The sequence below is a fragment of the Rhincodon typus genome, chromosome 42, assembly GCF_021869965.1.
Source record: "Rhincodon typus isolate 14 chromosome 42, sRhiTyp1.1, whole genome shotgun sequence".
NCBI lineage: Eukaryota > Metazoa > Chordata > Chondrichthyes > Orectolobiformes > Rhincodontidae > Rhincodon > Rhincodon typus.
In genome coordinates this window covers 7,312,616-7,330,615 of record NC_063373.1, presented here as the reverse complement: position 1 = coordinate 7,330,615, position 18,000 = coordinate 7,312,616, and the positions used below count along the sequence as shown (strand labels likewise).

The 18,000-nt window shown below is 39.7% G+C and overlaps 1 gene segment (V, D, J or C); it reads right to left on the bottom strand.

Moving 5' to 3' along the window:
• Nucleotides 1–2,011: 2,011 nt before the first annotated feature.
• LOC109936784 overlaps nt 2,012–18,000 on the bottom strand; it is a 51,046-nt gene continuing 35,057 nt past the window's right edge. The window contains 5 exon segments of the C gene segment in view: nt 2,012–2,250; nt 10,445–10,766; nt 11,323–11,642; nt 13,596–13,913; nt 14,017–14,319. Of these exon segments, the coding sequence occupies nt 2,012–2,250; nt 10,445–10,766; nt 11,323–11,642; nt 13,596–13,913; nt 14,017–14,319 (1,502 nt within the window).

Here is an 18,000-nt window from a genome sequence, read left to right as displayed (position 1 = left end):
ACCCATTGGCTCATCTGATCAATGTCCCGTTGTACTCTGAGATAATCTTCTTCACTGTCCACTACACCACCTGTTTTGGTGTCATCTGTAAACTTAGTAGCCATAAATTCGAATCATTTATATAAATAATTAAAATCATGGGCCCAGCACTAATTCTTGTGGCACACCTCACATCACTCCAGTCGGAAAAACACCCCTCCACCACCAAAATCTATCTCAGCCTAGAATATATTTAGTGATCCAGTTTCAATAGCTCTCTGAGCTAAAGAATCCCACAAATTCACTACCCTCTGAAATGAGAAACTGATCCTCATCTATGTCTTAAATATGCGCTCATTAATTCTGAGGTTAATGCTTTTGACCCTAGCGTATCATCCTTGTTTTTGTGGTAGGATGCAGAGTGTAGTAAAAGGCTGTTCATGTGTTTGGAGGTTGGTGTCTGGTAGCATTACACAGGGATCACTGCTGCGTCCCTTATTGCTCATGATATGTAAATGACATAGATGAGAATGTACGGGGGATTATATGTAAGTTTGCAGATGGTACTAAGATTGTCTTGATGGGAGGAAGACAATCTTAGGTTACAGGAATGTATATACGGGTTGGTCAGATAGACACATCATTAACAGATGGAATTTAACTAAAAAAAGTGTGAGGTGATGACCTCGGAGGGAATAACAAGACAACAGAGAACACAATGAATGACAGGCCACCGGAAGAGATCTTTGGTGCTTATCTGCAGATCCTTGAAGGTGGTAGAGCAGTTTAATATAGTAAGAAGGCATACTGGACACTTGCCTTTATCAGGATAGATTGTAAAGATTGTAAAGATTGTAAGAGCATGGCGGTTATGTTGGAGCTCTACAAAACTTTGGTTATACCACAGCTGGAGTACTGTGTGCAGTTCTGGTTGCCACACTATCAGAAGGATGTGGTTGCACTGGAGGGAGTGTGGAGGCGAGTCACCAGAGCTGAAGCATTCTCGTTATGAAGAGAGTCTGTAGCTTCCTGGTTGTTTTCCTTACAACAGAGAAAACAGATGGGAGACCTGATTGAGATGTTTATGAATACGAGCGGCTTAGACAGAATAGGTAGGAAACTTCTGTTTCCCTTAGTTAAAGCAGCAATAATGAAAGGACATAATTGGAAAATTTCTGTCATTACAACAGAGAAAACAGAAGGGAGACCTGATTGAAGAGTATATGAATATGAGTGGCATGGACAGTATAGATAGGAATCTTCTGTTTCCCTTAGTTAAGGGGTCCATAATGAAAGAACATAATTGAAAAATGAAGGACATATGGGTTAAAGTGGATTTGATGAAACATTTGTTCAGTCTTACGATGGTGCGAATGTGGAATGCATTATCTGGGAGTGTAGTTGAAGTGAGAAACTTAGTATGAACGTAGATGAGCACTTCAAGTATCATAACATTCAATTCAATGCTAGGAAGTGAGATTGGAGTAGCTAGTTTGATGCAGATTCGATGGGTCAAATTTTCTTTTCTGTGTTCTATGGCTGTCTGACACTCCCGCCAGGGAAAACAATCTTTTTGCATCTACTACCTCAGGAGCTGTAAAATTCTTGTACATTATAAATAACGTCGCCTCTTATTCTTAAGTGTAAACGTGCCCAAGCTTTCTTAAATTCTTCAGTGATCCATCACCGATTATTCCTTGATGCTTTCCCCATTCCTTCATGGTATCTTTGCTTTATCTTTATACTCTCTAGTCTCAATATATTTCACCGTTTCTGGTTTATTACCAATAGGAATGAATTAACTCTTTTGCCCCTGTTTTCTTCTATGAGCAGAATCTATAAATTCAGCACTATTTCATTGCTGACATAGTTTGGTTCCTAAATGCCACATATTTGCTTGCATTCCTCTGTGAAATGATTATATTTAGGAGGTTTATTCAAGATGAGAGTTAGTTACTCAGCGACAACAAAGGAAATCCAATGCCATTCTTTTGTATAGGAGTAACTACTCCTCAGTAAAACATATATATTATTATGTGCCGCTTAGCGACACCTCATCTGTGAATGTAATGGGCTCACACAATGTCACATTGCGATTGAAATGTGTTATTACTTTAAGGACAGTTACAAATGTGCTGTACAGCATACTGAGAATAAACAGGATAAAGAAAGCCATTACGGATAATGAGCTGTTGGCACCTTCACCAACTTTTTCTAGTTCGTATTCTTCAACGTCATTGTCTCCTGGATGTTCAATTATTTCAGGGGTTTCTGAAACAAATGGATGGATTTTGTTATAAAATTAGTCACATCGACAAAGTTTCTGCAATACCACAATACTGCAATCATGAAGAATGTGACACATTAGACTAAGTGAACTTGAAAATTGAATTGATGCTCTATCATGGGATTTTCATAACTCTGTAGATTACGTAGTTGTGAGAACAAGCAAAAGAGAGCAGAAAATAATCAGCAAGACTCTGTCAGATGCAAGCCATGCCCAACAGACTAGTTAGACTGTTTTGAAAATGTGATCAAGTATGTGGATGAGGGGAGATTAGTTGATATCGTCCATATATACTTTTGCAAAGCTTTTGACATGGTCCCACATGGGAGAGTGAATAGGAAGGTTCAAGCACATGGAATTCAGGGAAATTTGGCGAGATGGATCAGAAACTGACTTTGTAAAAGGACACAGAGCGTAGTGGTAGAAGTCTGTTTGAGGTGACTGGAGTCTGAAGTCCAAAGGTGTGCCACAAAACCAGTACTACGGCCCTTATTGTTTTATATACATAAATGATATAGGTGAAACTGTGGGGGTAAATGTTAAGTAAATTTACAGATAACACCAAAATTGGTAGAGTGGTTAATAATTACAAAGGTGGTTGTGGTTACAGGAAGATATGGATGAGTTGGTCAGACATGCAGACCAGTGGCAGATGGAATTTAACTCTGTGTGAGATTATCTACTTTGGAAGAAGAAACAAGATGATGGAGCTTTTAATGAATGGCCGGATACAGGGTAGCTTAGAGGAACAGAGGATCTTGGCATTATTATTCACAGATTCCTGAAGTGGGTGGAACATGTGAAAAAGGTCGTTAAGAAAGTATATGGGACACTTGCTTACATCAGTTGTGGTATTGAGTTGAAGAGCAAGGAGGTAGTGTTGAAGTTGTACAAAGCATTGTTCAGGGCCCAACTGGAGTATAGCGTGCAGTTCTTGTCAGCTCACTACAGGAAGGATGTGGTAGCAGTAGAGGGGGTACAGAGTAGGTTCACCAGGATATTGTCTGGGATGGAGAAATTGAATGATACAGAGACTAGATAGACTTGGATTATTTTCTTCAAGCAGAAAAGAGTAAAGGGGATATGACGGCGGTGTAAAAGATTTTTGAGGGGCATGACCAGGGTGGGTAGAGAGCAGCTGTCTCCTTCCGTTGAGGGGTCAATCACGAGTGGGCATAGTTTTAGGGTAAGATTTGGAGGGGTTATGGGAAAATAAAGGAACTTCTTCACTCAGCGGGTGGAGGGAATCCAGAATGCACTTCCTGGGAAGGTAGTGGAGATTGGAAACCTTACAAACTTTAAAATATATTTGGAGGAATACTTCAAATATCATAGCATTCAAGGACATGGGACAAGTGCAGGAAATTGGGATTAATGCAATTTTATTGTTAGTTATATCGGTGTGGACTTGATGGACTAAAGGGCCTTTTCTGCACTGTTATGAATTTAGTCAATGGCACATATAACTGCGATTTTTACGTCCTGGAAGACAATACTTTGTGAGCCTGACAAGAGCATCTGATGATCAATAATTCATATTTTTCCTCTTGATACCAGCAATTAATGAAAATTCATTTAAATGGATTAAACTTGGCACTGCTCTGTACAGCAAGTTGGACTAATTATATAACTAAGTGGATCACGAATCACATGATAAGGGCAACGCGTGGAGATGGGGAAGAAGGCGTCAACTCTCAGTTGAAGATTTAACCAGTGCCTGTTCAGCAGTTTAAAACATATATTTTTCAATTCAGTAGTACACGGATATTCTCTGTTATTTGACATTTAAACAACGCTCTGTCATGTTTTACAATTTTCGTTTTATTCCATGACTTCTGCATTGCGGAGAAACATTGTTTATCTGCCTCTTGGAATTCCATGTCAGCATGTCAACAGTTTGACGTTCATGGGCTCACTTTGTTACCTTGTCAAAAATGGCACGCAAGTTATTTAAATGCTATTTTCCTGTATTAAATTATGGCTCCATTCGTATAATCGATGCACATTTCTTCAACTGACTGATAATTTTATCCAGGATGATGCATTTTATTTCCAATCTAGTTCGCACTAACGAAGTTTTACTGACAATTTTGAAGTGACCGAGGTGATCGATCAACCATATTGTGGTCAAGTATATGAATGAAATCTTGTAGAATCATAGAGCCATAAAAAATTGTGCAAAGTAAACCGCCAGTCAGTCCACCACATCTAGTTAGTGTCAATTCTAATGCTAATTTCCAGTGTCTTGCAGGTAGCCTTGCATGTTACAGCACCTCAGGGACACGTTCAGATTGAATACAAATAATTAGAAGCTTTCTGTCTCAACCGCCAAACAAGGAAACAAATCCCAGTCAACCCCCACCATCGGGTAAAAATATCTTATTTCCCTCATTTCCTGTGTAGTCCTTAAAGATTACCCTCTGATTAAATGATGGTCAGATATCATTTTTCTCATGACAGAATTTGACTATGGTAGCATTACTTTTCTAATCTTTATACTATCCACATTTATGTAATTCCACCTGACTTAACCACAGTAACACACGTCTTCGCTGCCTATACTATATAAACCCCTCATTATTTTGCACTATTCAATTTAGTAAGGCATCATCTTGATCTGTTGTAAGGAAAATAACACTGGCACATCCAATCTTTCCTTCTTGCCACAACTTAAAAGTCCTGAAAATATTCTTGTTGAACACTGCTATGCTCTGTCCCAAACAATTACGTTCTTCCAGTAATGAAGTGAATTCTACACAAAACTGCATCAGTGATCTAACAAACATCTTACACGGTTCGAGCATTAAATCCCCGTTTTTCTATTCAATATTTCATCAAAAGTAATAAAGCATCTCACACATGCCTTTTATTTCACCAATTTCTCTCCGTCATGCAGCAAACACGGATCCGTGGACATAATATCTGAGGTCTCTAACGTGCTCTACTCATCTTGATATCTTCCTGGTAGCTGTGTTTTTACATGCAATGTTCCACTCCCCATATGCATAAATTCCCACTTTCAGACTGAATCCAAGTGAACACATTTCAACCACTAAATTAAATCATTGATATCAACCTGCATTCAACAGCCATTATCTTCATTGTCAACGACACCACCAGTTTTGTGTCATCAGCGAAATCCAAATCAGGTCTCTCGCATCATTAATAAATCATTAATACTCACACGAATAGTGAGTGATACAACAGTAAGTCATATCATACAGCATTGGAGACTATCTTTGATTCGCAAAAAAATCTCCAGTATTAACATTTGCTGCCTGTCGGTGTCATTCCCAAAATTGTTACTTTCCCGTGCATCCCGTGCTTTATTTTTCTTACCAGTCTTCCACGCTGGACCTTGTCAAATGCCTTATTATATCCATCTAGACACCACCCACGTACTATTCCACGAATCATTTTGTTGCCATCACACCAAAAACAAAACAATTAAGTTTGTACGAAATGATATTCACTTCTCAAATTCTTGCTAATTTTCCCTGATTAATCCAAACCTTTCCCAGTAACATTGCATCTGATCTCTAATGATTGATTCTCGTAACTTGCGCTCCACCGAGTTCAGATTGACCGACCTATCACTATATAATTCACCATCAAATCATTTTCAATACTGGAACAACATTTGCAGGCTTGCAATTCTCTGGTACCTCACATGCATCTCATGAGGATTGGAAAATGATCCTTCAAATGTCCGTTATTTGTTCACTCACTTCCCTTCACCTCAAGATATTCTTACACCTCCAAGCAGATCAGTCTGAATCTTACTTCCCTTCTCGTTATTATTTTATTTACTATTTCGCTGTACACCTGTTTATGTATTGTCTGTATCAGCTGTCTCCTTTGTGAAGTCAAAGACAAACTATTCTATAAAAACAGTTACAATGCTCACTTCTGTTCGACCCAATCATTTCATTATTCACCATCTTGCCCTAAACTACCAAGAAAATATATTTGATACTCCTTAATTTGTTCAACCTTTTTTTTGCATCCTCTCTTTGCTTTCCTAATTTCCTTTTTGTTTAGATTATCTTGGATTCTGAAGCTTCCAGATGTTGTGACCATAGGAACGGAGAAACATAGAAGGAGGAGTAGGCTGTTCAGCTTCTTGAGCCTGGTTCACCATTCTAGATGGTGGATGATCATCTACTTCTTGTTATTTTACGAAACATCCATATTTTCGTTGATGGCATTAGCATCTAGAAATCTCCGTCTTGCACGTGCTGGATAAACGTTATAATCTCTCATTCTTCCATTGGCTAGGTACTAGGTCCAGTCTCTTCAGTCTCTTTTCGCAGGACAGTCCGACCATCTCACAAATTTGTGATCTAAATGTCTATTTGAAGGAAAATACATCCTTACTTAAGTGAAGGGAACAAAATGAATGTTGTATCTAAGTGCAATCTTATCAAGACGTCAGATTTGAAGAAAGATACAGTTAAAAATGCTTTCAAATTCACTTACGATGTCCTTAAAACGTCCTTAAATGTCCACCTTCTTCGTAACTTCCTCAGTACCATGTTATATTTCAATTTCTTGTCTATTCGGACTTACGAGTCCCTTTTAGCACCAACAATTGTCGACTTTTGGCCTTTATGAAATACTCTTCATCACAAGTCGTCCAGTCAAAGTCGATAACCTCACACTCAATCAACAAGATACTCCATCTGCTCTGTTCTTGCTCAGATATCCAGACTGCCCATGTCAGCTTGGAACTTCCTTGGATTCTCATTGCAACTCACATGTGCCATTCACAATTCTGGAAATATTACACGGTGTCCTCATAAATATCGATAAAAATATTAATAACGAGTGTGCAAGCGTTGTTCCTTGTGATACTTCTCTCACAACAATCTTCTACCAATTTAGTTAAATCTTAATGAATGCCAATATAATATTCGTTATTAAGAAATCCGGAATCGATGCCAGTAAATTTCATTCGGAGGCATTAGTATTTGTAATTTATTCAGGTGGTTGGATTTTGCAATCATGATTGCAAAAGTACCTTACTTGTCACAAAGTGAACTATTTCACATAATGAATTTGCAGTTTTGCTCACATTCAGGGCTTTCGTCTCCCATTGCCTTTCTACGCTATGTATTCTCAGCAACAGCTGAATTGGGTGGCCATCTCAACTCAAAAGCAAAACATTTTAATACGCTCATGCGATACCAGAACTTCAGTGACATGTGTGCATTGGCATCAATTTATCTGGGAACAGATGATGAGATATGAAGGGATTCAGATGGCAAAAGCCAGATACTTCGACTTTGTGCTTTTTGATTGAGAACTTGAGACATAGGGAGAAGACAATTCCCGAAGTTTTTTGCAGCTCTGCCCAATTCAAAAGTAATACTTCAAACTGTTGATGTGGCATGGAGACTTTTAAAGCCACGGATCCGTCAACAAACGAGATACTTTTGAGTATTAATAAAAGCCACACATGATGACAGAGCAGTTCGCCTCTTCAGTGAATCACACAAGACTGCATGGAGAAATTCCAATTCCAGTAGTAACATCATTCGGCGATTGACAGGCTGTATCAAACATGGACACATACCCCATAACATGACCTGAAAGAAGGAAAGGAAGCCGCTCTACGTACTGACAACCTTCCTCCCCCACCCCCCAACTACATGGACTAGCGGGAAAATCCACAGCACAGTGTTTCTTCCATTCACGGGAAGAGTCACTGCATGACGAGATATCATATACCACTTTATAAGTACTTTCTAACTCAGAGACAGCCTCACGTATGGATATACAGAACAGCCAATAGAAGGCCACCTCTCAATCACGAAATACAGCATGAAGAGTCATCACATCAGATTCAACAGTGAATTATTTATGGACAAATACGCCCTGCAACACGGGAAAATGTACATCTAAGTAGCAAAGCTGTGTGTCTCATTCGGATACAAAATCCATTGATAGTAAATATCTCATGTCATGGCAGAGCGACAACTGCTGAATGTACAAAGTTTCATTGTTTTCACGAACAGCTGGTCATCCATGCAAGTTCATCAAAGCAGTTGACCTGAGCGTGCTATTTCACACCTGATCATAGGTGTAGACTTTTGTGACAATGCAGAAATTTCAGAACTGCAGCCGATTTGCTTTCCTCCCGTGTATCGTATTCAGACCACCATTCTATAATAAACTTAAGTCAAAAAAATCAATGCGAAGTTTGTGCCTGGTAGATCTTGAATGTCGCTGAAAATTTGCCAAAAATTCTCTTCCTCATTTTAAAATTAAAGTCTTTTTTTTCGAGAGGGGGCTTGGGAGGGGGAGCAGGTGCAAGAGAACCTAAACACCACCCTGCCAAACAATTCCCCAGATTGCTCCATTAGTTTCAGCTTATTGAATATTAAAATTCAACATGATACTTTAAAAATGGTCTGTATACAGGTCGTAAATATCACAACACCGTTACAGCACTGATCGAATCAGGTAATTCATCATAGAGTTCAGTCCACTTATAGTATTTAAGTGTATGTTTTCATTGTCTAAGTGAAATCCGAATTCACATGATATCAACCAGGGACAGCGGGAGGTTATACATGGATGGGGTTCTAAGCATATACTTTTGAGGGGGTGCAGTAGTGTTGCTGCACGAGTGAGATTCGACATCACTGTATTAGAATATTTGCCAAGACTGGTTAAGTGAAGGTAAGGATGGACATGATGGCGGCAATAAAAATCTGCATGCGTAAGAGGCCAGAACCCCCGGGTGCAGAAGGTTTAGTGAAATTAAAATTGGAGGGAGTCACATTAATAGTGATGGAAGAAGATGTGGAGGAATTTGGGTGAGTGAGGAATAATTTTGTAAGGGAAGAATTAACAGACATTGTTGAGTATAGCTCAATGAGCATGTTGGTAATGAATGATTGGGAACTGCTGCAAATTCGTAAGCTACGTAATCGAGATTTGTGCCAATTTAAGACTATTGAGACTGTAAGATATATAGCAGATAAACAGAGAGATGAACAGTTGGCTCAAGAGGTACCAAAGGACTGGTTGAGCTTGTTGAAAGCAGATAAACTGAAAGAAATGGCAGCCATCTGTCGGTGTGAGCAAAAGGATTGGACATTCATCTAGATTTGTAGGATGTCGAGTCAAAAAACGAAGTGAACCTCGCCACAGAATGGCCAGAGAAATCAATGGTGCAAATAAGGGACGAACTGGGGTTGTAGCCAGAATAGAGGACAATGCATTATTTGTTTGACGTTCACGCATCAAGAGGTATTGGACATTCACAGAGAAGAAATGGACAACTGTGAGTGAGAGTTATGTGGGATCAGTGCCGAACTGCAATTTGAGTTCACCTGATGTCAATCAGGGACAGTGTGTAGGCTATATGTGGATCAGGGCCCAAATACGGATCTCTGTGAGGATGCAACACTAAAACTGTGGACTGGGATTGGACATCACTCCAGTAGAATACTTGACAAAACTGGTTAAGAAAAGGTAAGAGAAATTTGGATGAGCAATTGTCATACTAAATAAGTTGGCCTCGCATCATTTCATTTAACAACTAGATACCCCACAGGCCAAGCATAGCACAGGAGTTCTACCAGAAACGGCTAGGATAAATGTGATCTGATCAGAACCAACCCTAGTGGATCTGAAATTCTGCACATGCAAGCAGGATGCAACGCTGGCATATCAGAAATGGATATCACACACGTTTCAATCAAAGGCTAAACAATCCTTGTGAAAGTACAATGCATAGAAACCAAGAATAAGTAAGTCAGAAAGTTTTCATTCTGCGTTTATTGCAATTATTGGAACAATATACAGATGCAAACATAATTTCCTGTTCTTTCAATAACGGGGTGGAACTCTTCAAGCGATCTTCAGAATGATTACCTTCACAAGACAAAGTTGTCCTTGCATTTCAGATTTTAAACATAATTATCTTTTATCGGCACATAGAATTTGAAATAGTGGCTATTTTCTTTTTGTTACAAAAGTGTTCACTGATCAGAAGTATGAATGTGCAGTGCAATGAATTGAAAATGCATTAGTTCAGTTCCCAAAACAGTTATTGACATATAGACAATCACCTATCCATGGAAAACAAATAGTCAATCACCACAAGTTATGTGCAGGATTTAACAGTGTCTCTTAGTACAACTGAAACATTAACTAATGTTGGTTTACCGTGAGATTTATTTGTACGTCTGATTAAATCCCGGCTGAGTGATGGGTGCCCCAGTAAGCAGGAGTCAGTGGTGTCACTGTTCCATTCTGCCGCTGTGAGTCTCAATCTGCTGACGATGAAGCTGGAACCATTCCCCTTCTCGCTCTCCAGTTGGGTCAGGTACCCGGAATCCAAAAGGATGTCATTGGCCATCCAACCAATGTAAATCTCAGCGGGGTAAAATTCGATGGCTAGACCCACCAGTGTAGTTGAATTCTCAGTGTCAATCTCATCTGTCGATGGATGTAGGACATAAATCTTAGGATGATGGAATTCACTGACCGTAAAGAGAGCAATATTTATTTAACTGATCCCGTCTTATGTCGACATTGTAATTTCTTTGTTAATAATGCAAGTGGTTTATGAAGTATGCCCTACCTGTAAGACTGTGCAAATATCTTTGAATGCTAGACCATTTCACATTCCTTACTTTGCCGGATAAAAGAAAAAAAAACATGGAGACAATCACATATTTCAAAAGGATTGCTGCTTTTGGGGTACAAATTATTGACCTACTTGTAGGTTTTCATGTTTGTCATTATACTTTTGCAGAATGGCAGGATTCCGGACTACTAGGCATCTGACTGTATAATGTAAAAATTTAATGTTTTGATAAGATATTTGTTTATTGAATCAGTCAATGATCCAGTTTTATCTCGATAGTAACACAAACTACTCTTTTTGAAAGGAGACCATACTGGGCTGAAAACCTTCACCTTCTTTGTCTGTCCACAAATTCCGCCAGTCCTGCTCAGTTTGTCCAGCATTTTTTTTTTCGTTTCTCACTTCTGACCTTCATGGTATTTTGCTCTTATTTGCAGTATTATCCCCATTTACCATTTACCTTCCTGATAGAGGCTTTCATTGGTGTTGGCAATTCACTGTCTTCTACCAAGCAGGTGTATTCGGCACCACTGTCCCACTTCGAAGCCTTGACTTTAAGTTTGCTCACAATGGTGGATTTACTTCCACTCCACTCAGGATTCTGCGTCTCGACTCTTTCTGTTCTCCCAGTCCCGTTCGCTTGCCAGAAAACTTTGATATTTTCTAAGTCACTATAAACGATTTTGAAAACAATAGTCGCTGTATTTTGTGTCCAGATCTCTTCAAACGGAGGTTTCAGTAGATTGACAGAGATGTCTGGACGACTGCAATCGTCTGAAAAGAATAAGGAATGCACATTTTTCAGGATGCACTGTTGATATCAATTCAAAAACACAACAAGAGTTGGAGAATGTTTTATTTACTGTAATCTGTTATCTGTTTACTCAGATTGTTTTGGCTTCGCTAAATAGACGCTGTGTTCTCCTGTTCTTGATGTTTCCGTTTGCTCTGACTACGATGGATACATCTCCAGTAATATTTGCAAAGTATTCTGCATAATTTGGAAATAGCTCTGACTTGGACATACTGGGACCTAAATGTCTCCTTTCTGGCGCTTCACTTTTCACTATTACAGTTACTGATGCAAGAGGATAGTTATTGCGGCGTGGTTTGTATTTGTCAGAATACAATACCAGATGAGGAAAATCATATTATTAACGCCCCCTATTACAGACCCAAAATTATTTTTACTCTGTCCAACCAATGAAATTCCCCTGATATCAGTCTACATTTTGAATTTTGCCTTCCTTTGACGCAACTCTTGCTGTCCTATTTCCTCATAAAAATTTTTTACTGACTAAAATGTGATACTTACTGCACAATTCACATCTCGTAACGGGCGTTCTCTGAAGATGGTGGTATAGGAATTATACTTTGAGAGGTGTTAAGTGAGAAAATCTATAATATTCTAAGCACATACCTTTGACAGCTTAACTTTGATACTGGGAATAGCCAAGACTAATATTTGTCAGTATTAGGTCAACTTTAACGGGGCGTATACGACATGGGAAACCATGCTTTTAGATTTCTTAGAGCAAAATGGTCATTCTTAATGCAAGAATAGTTCATTTCCTTATGCATCACGTAAAACATAAATGCAAAGAAGATTCTGAAATGATCTTCTTATATTGTTAACTTAAAAATTACAACCTTTACTGTATTCGCATAACCGATTAACTCTGAAAGTTCCAGTATCTATTGTCTTGAAGGATGTTCCATGTCTACTGTGCAGCTCCAATCGCACCATTTTATTTTGTATGCATGCAATAAAATTTGTGCATTTCTTGCAATGATGCCAGTGCCTCGATCATGTTGGATAGGAGAAAATTGCAGAAACTACTACCGTATTAATTAATATTCCTTTCTCGCATTCCAAACCTTCAGTGTGAATATTTCTCTGCTGGCATTCATGACTTCATCTCGTCCACTTTCTCTGCGTTCAATCTGGCAGACGATTAAAATGAAGTTGTCAGATGGCAACAGAGTTAGTTAGGCTATATTATCGTGTCTTTACTTAATATGTATGCCACATTTTACGTTCCAACATCAGTCCCATCTGAAGGGTTTTGGTGGTATCTGCTTCTTCAAAGTAAAACGAAATGTCAGGAGGGGAATGGGGTTGTGAGAAAGCTAATTGTAATAAAATTAATCATTTCTTGTTAAAAACAGAAATCGGAGGTTTAACAATGACTTTTGTTAAAACAAACAATCTCGGTATTTCCTGTGTACAGGTGAGATGGTTTTAAGCCTTAATGTTCTAAACTTAAAGTAACTCTCACATCTAACACATTTTTACGTGAATTTTTTTCATCACTATGGTGAGAAATGTGGGATGTCAAGTTGATATACAAACTGTAGTCGTATATAAACTTCATTGATTTTTCTCATCAACCTATTGAGAGAAGTTATTACACAACTCTGCAACAGATGAGACGAACTCAGGCCTCCAGGGGCATTACCACTGCGCCACAAGAACCCCTCCACCCCCGTATCAATGGTTGTATCAGCCGTCCTCACACATGATTGAGGTGGCATAATTGTTGGATATTATTGCTTCTACTGTCTAGCAACTACCTGCGTGCTCTGTGTTAAAGTTGTTTTATTCAAAGAAGAGTCGTGCATTGTAAAGTTTCAGGAATCTTTGAATATTTGGTAACAGTTTTGCGTTGTGTTTATTTTTATCCCAAGCATTAATGGTGAGAATGGTTCCTGAAAAACTGTCCTTACCTATTAAGTTCCTTATGACTCTCTTCACAGTGGATTGTGAAGGTGGGTGTGAGGCAGTACAGGTGTATTTTGCTCCGCTCTTCCATTCCAGTATAGGTAAAATGAGGAGGTTCTGTGCACTGAAGGTCAGGTCATATTCCAGAGCAGTGGGGAAGTTAGTGATGTTCGCAGTCACAGAAGCTCCGTCTTTCTCCCAGGAAATGCTTATTTTGTTAGAATAGAATCCTTTTATCAAACATGTAAGAGTAGCAGAGCTGGTGTTTCGAATCTCTTCTGGTGATGGGGGCAGGAGGCGGAGATGTGGCTTAGTTGGTTCGACTATAATAGAATTAAAGGCAATTTTATTCTTTCCTCCGTTGCCATTCGTTAACAAAATGATATGTATATGTACATACATGTATTATATATTTTTTAAATTCACCTTTTGTCTTTCTTGTTCGTTTTGATACTGGGGTCGATGTTTGATCCCGTTTTGCAGAGCATGTGTATTCTATCCCACTCTGCCACTCCTCCACGCTACTGGTCAAGCGGCTGATGGTCAGATATTGGTTTCCATCAATTTTAGCTGCTTCCAGTTGAACGCCTTCATTCCTTAACTTTCCATCCACCATCCAAGAGGTGACTACCCCAGCAGAATCTGTAGAAAGCACTTCGCAAACCAGAGTGGCACTTCTCTTGATCCAGATTTCTTCAACCAATGGATTCCTAAGTAATACAGTGATTTCTGTGAATGAGAAATCAGAGATTTAGATTCGGGTCCATGTTCCAATAATAATAATAATACCAGGAATGTTGCAAGGATTTCAAAACCAGTGACAAGGGATTGGAAGATAAAACCATATCTTTCACTGATATGTATTGAATTTGAAGCGCCATTGTTGTAACCATATTTGTTGATTTGCATCATATATGCAGGTGGGGAGACACAGGGAGAGAGAGGGGAAAGACAGGCAGACGAAGATAGTGAGATGTAAATAGAGAGACGTAAATATGGAGAATGAATGGTGACAGATCGAAGAAGTTAGGCAGAGAGAAAGGGAGTGTGTCAGACAGTATTAAGAAGACTAGAGATGGAGGCATGTAGAGCGCCAGGTGCAAACAGAAAGAGGAGCACATGGAGAAGCAATGAATGATGAACAAACATTAATTTAAATCCACAATGATAGGAAAATAAAGGATGAAATATTTCCGACATGGAAAGTGGAAGACAGAGAAACTGAGACATAGACACACAGTCAGTGAACATAGAACATAGAACATTACAGCGCAGTACAGGCCCTTCGGCCCTCGATGTTGCGCCGACCTGTGAAACCAATCTGAAGCCCATCTAACCTAAACTATTCCATTATCATCCATATGTGAAAGGAGAGATAAACTAACAGAACGAGAGAAATCAGTGGAATCAGGCAGGCAGGTGGATAGACAGAGACAGCGCGAGACAGATAGTAAAAAAGGTGAGAGAGAGAGAGAGGACGATAGACATGGAGAGACAGAAAAAATTGACCACACCACAAGGTTCATTGAATTTTAAGCACAGAAGATCATTGAAATCATTATCCCTGACAGGTCACTGAAAAGTACTGTACAAGAAATCATATTTGTCTTGTCCTTATTACAATCTATTTAATGAATGTTTCAACACAGCATATTGTTGCATATTTGTTGTCTCTATCGATTCCCATCCAATAGTACATTTCTATCTGTCTCACCAGACTCCTCTGAATCTCCCGTTAGTTTCACTCAACATCATCGTTCCAATTCAGAATTGCATAGTAGCACATAGCAGTAGAATAAACTAAATCATTATTAGTATCAGACATAGAAATACATATTGTCGAACAAAAACAGAAGTTGCCGGAAAAGGTCTGGCAGCATCTCTGAAAAAAAAAAACACAGTGGGTCCGGTTTCCTTCCTCAGAACTAATGGTAGCAAAGGAAATGGTAGTTTATATGCAGACCATAGGATGGGGGAAGGGGTAGTGAGCAAACAATAGGTAAAGGAGAAAGCCCAAAGAGAGAGAAGAACAATGGATAGACAGAGGAGTTGTTAACTATCTGGCTAGAAGAGTGAATAGCTGTTAATGGGCACTGTTACGTGAGGCAATGGCCTGGTAGTGTTATCGCTAGACTATTAATCCAGAGACCCAGATAATATTTCGGATACCTGGGTTCGAATTCTGCCACGGCAGATGGTGGGATTTGAATTCAATAAGACATCTGGAATTAAGAATCTAATGATGACCAGGAATCCATTGTCGATTGTCGGAATAAACACATCTGGTTCACTCATGTACTTCTGGGAAGGAAACTGCCATTTCTACCTGGTCTGGTCTACATGTGACTCCAGACCCATACAATGTGGTTGACTCTTAACTGCCGTCTGGGCAATTAGGGATGGGCAATAAATGCTGGTCGAGCCAGCGATGCCCTCATCCTGTTAATGAGTAAAGGGTAGTGGCAAACAACAGGTATTTTGTAATGGCAGGCTATGTAATAACAAGACCTGGTGTGTGGGGTAGGGGCTGAACATGGAAGAGTTTAAGCCCTAAATTTATTGAACTCCATATTCAGTTCAGAAGGCTGCAGGGTCACCGAGTGGAAAAAGAGGCTTTGTTCTTCCAACTTGTGCTGACCTTCAGCGGAACCCTCCAGCAAGTCTGAGACAGAAATGTTGGCTAGGGAATGGGGTGGTAATTTAAAGAGGCAGGCAACAGGAAGCTCAGGATCTTTTTTGGTGAGCAGCACATAGATTTTCTGTGAAGCAAACACCTAGTCTATGCTTCGTTTCCCCAGTGTAGAGGATTCCACATTGTGAGCAGGGAACACAGTGGACTAGATTTTGAGAAGTGCAGGTGAAGTGTTGCTTCATCTGGACGATACGTTTGGCTCTTGGATGCTGCGGGAGGAGGTAAATGGGCAGGTGTTTCACCTTTACAAGTTTCAGGGGAAGTTGCCGTGGCAATGTGGTGGTGTGTTGGAGATGAAGGAAGAGTGGACTAGGATTTCCAGGAGGGAATGGCCCCAGCGGAAGGCAGACAAGGGAGGGGAGGGGAATATGTGCCTGGTGGTGGCATCTTGCTGGAGGTGGCGGAAATGGCGTCTGATGATCTTCTGAATGTGGATGCTGGTGGGATGGTAGGTAAGGACAAAGGGAACACATTGTTTTTGCAGGAGTGATGAGAGCGGGTGAGGGCAGAAGTGCAGGAGATGGATCGGACCCGGTTGAGAGCCCTGTCGACAATGGTGATGGGGAATCTTCAGTTGAGGAAGGAGGTGAGCATTTTGCAGTCTCCCTTGTCAAAGTTGGCCTCAGCTGAACATATGCAATGGAGATGGAGGAATGGAGAAAATGGTATGGAATTTTTGCGGGAAGCAGGTTACGAGGACATATAGTCCAGGTAGTTGTGGGAGTTGGTGGATTTGTCGTGGATATTAGTGGTCAGTCTCTCCCCAGAAATGGAAACAGACATGTCCAGGATGGGAATAAAGAAGTCCGAGATAGACCAGGTGAAATTGAAGGCAGGGTGCAAATTGGAAGTCAATGAACTTTTCCAATTCTGTACGAGAAAGGGAGGCAGCACCGATGACATCATATCAGAGAAAGAGCTGTCGGTGGGGGTTGGAATAGGACTGGAACAAGGAATGTTTCCCTTACTTCACGAAGAGACAGTGTGCTCCTTTCTCGTTCGGACACCTCAATCATATGTGAATGGACCAGACCAGATCTCCTCAAAATACTTTAAGAATGTGGCTTAGACCCCAAAAATTTCCTTATTTTTAAAGGCAAATGTGCAGTGTCTGTTCCAGATGCATCGACTCATCAATCTAATTGACGTTAAGGAAAGGACAATTTATTTAAATACTATTTATTAAAATACAATCAAAGAAAGGTCGATTTAGAATAACAGCTCTTTTAGAAAACTTAGCAGAATAATGGGTACAGTAACTATTACTAATTAAATGTTCCATGATAGTAACATCTCACAAACACAGGTCTTTGCAAAGAGGCAAATTCAGACAAAGATTCTCACATGCAGTTCTCCAATCCAGGAGGCAAAAATACAGCAAGAGAAAATTCAGAAATTGTAACAGGAAGAGAAATACACTCAAGTTACAAATTATGTTTATACCCCAGTAACTTCTGCTTAAAGCTGAACGCCAAAACGCAGAAATCCTGATCGATGAGAGCTGGCCACACCCCTTCAAGCTGTTAAAAAAAAAACTCAAGGTCTCCCAAGGCGTTTACTCCAGTCTTTCTGGTAGACAGCTTGCATCTCTGCCTTAAAACCTGTCTTAAAAAAAAGGACAAAATAACTTCTGAAAGTCACAGCATCTTCACACTTGTCCTGCTTTATTTCCCACGAAGAGGTCGAGTCTTACTCCTTCTGTAGTAGGGCCATCTAAG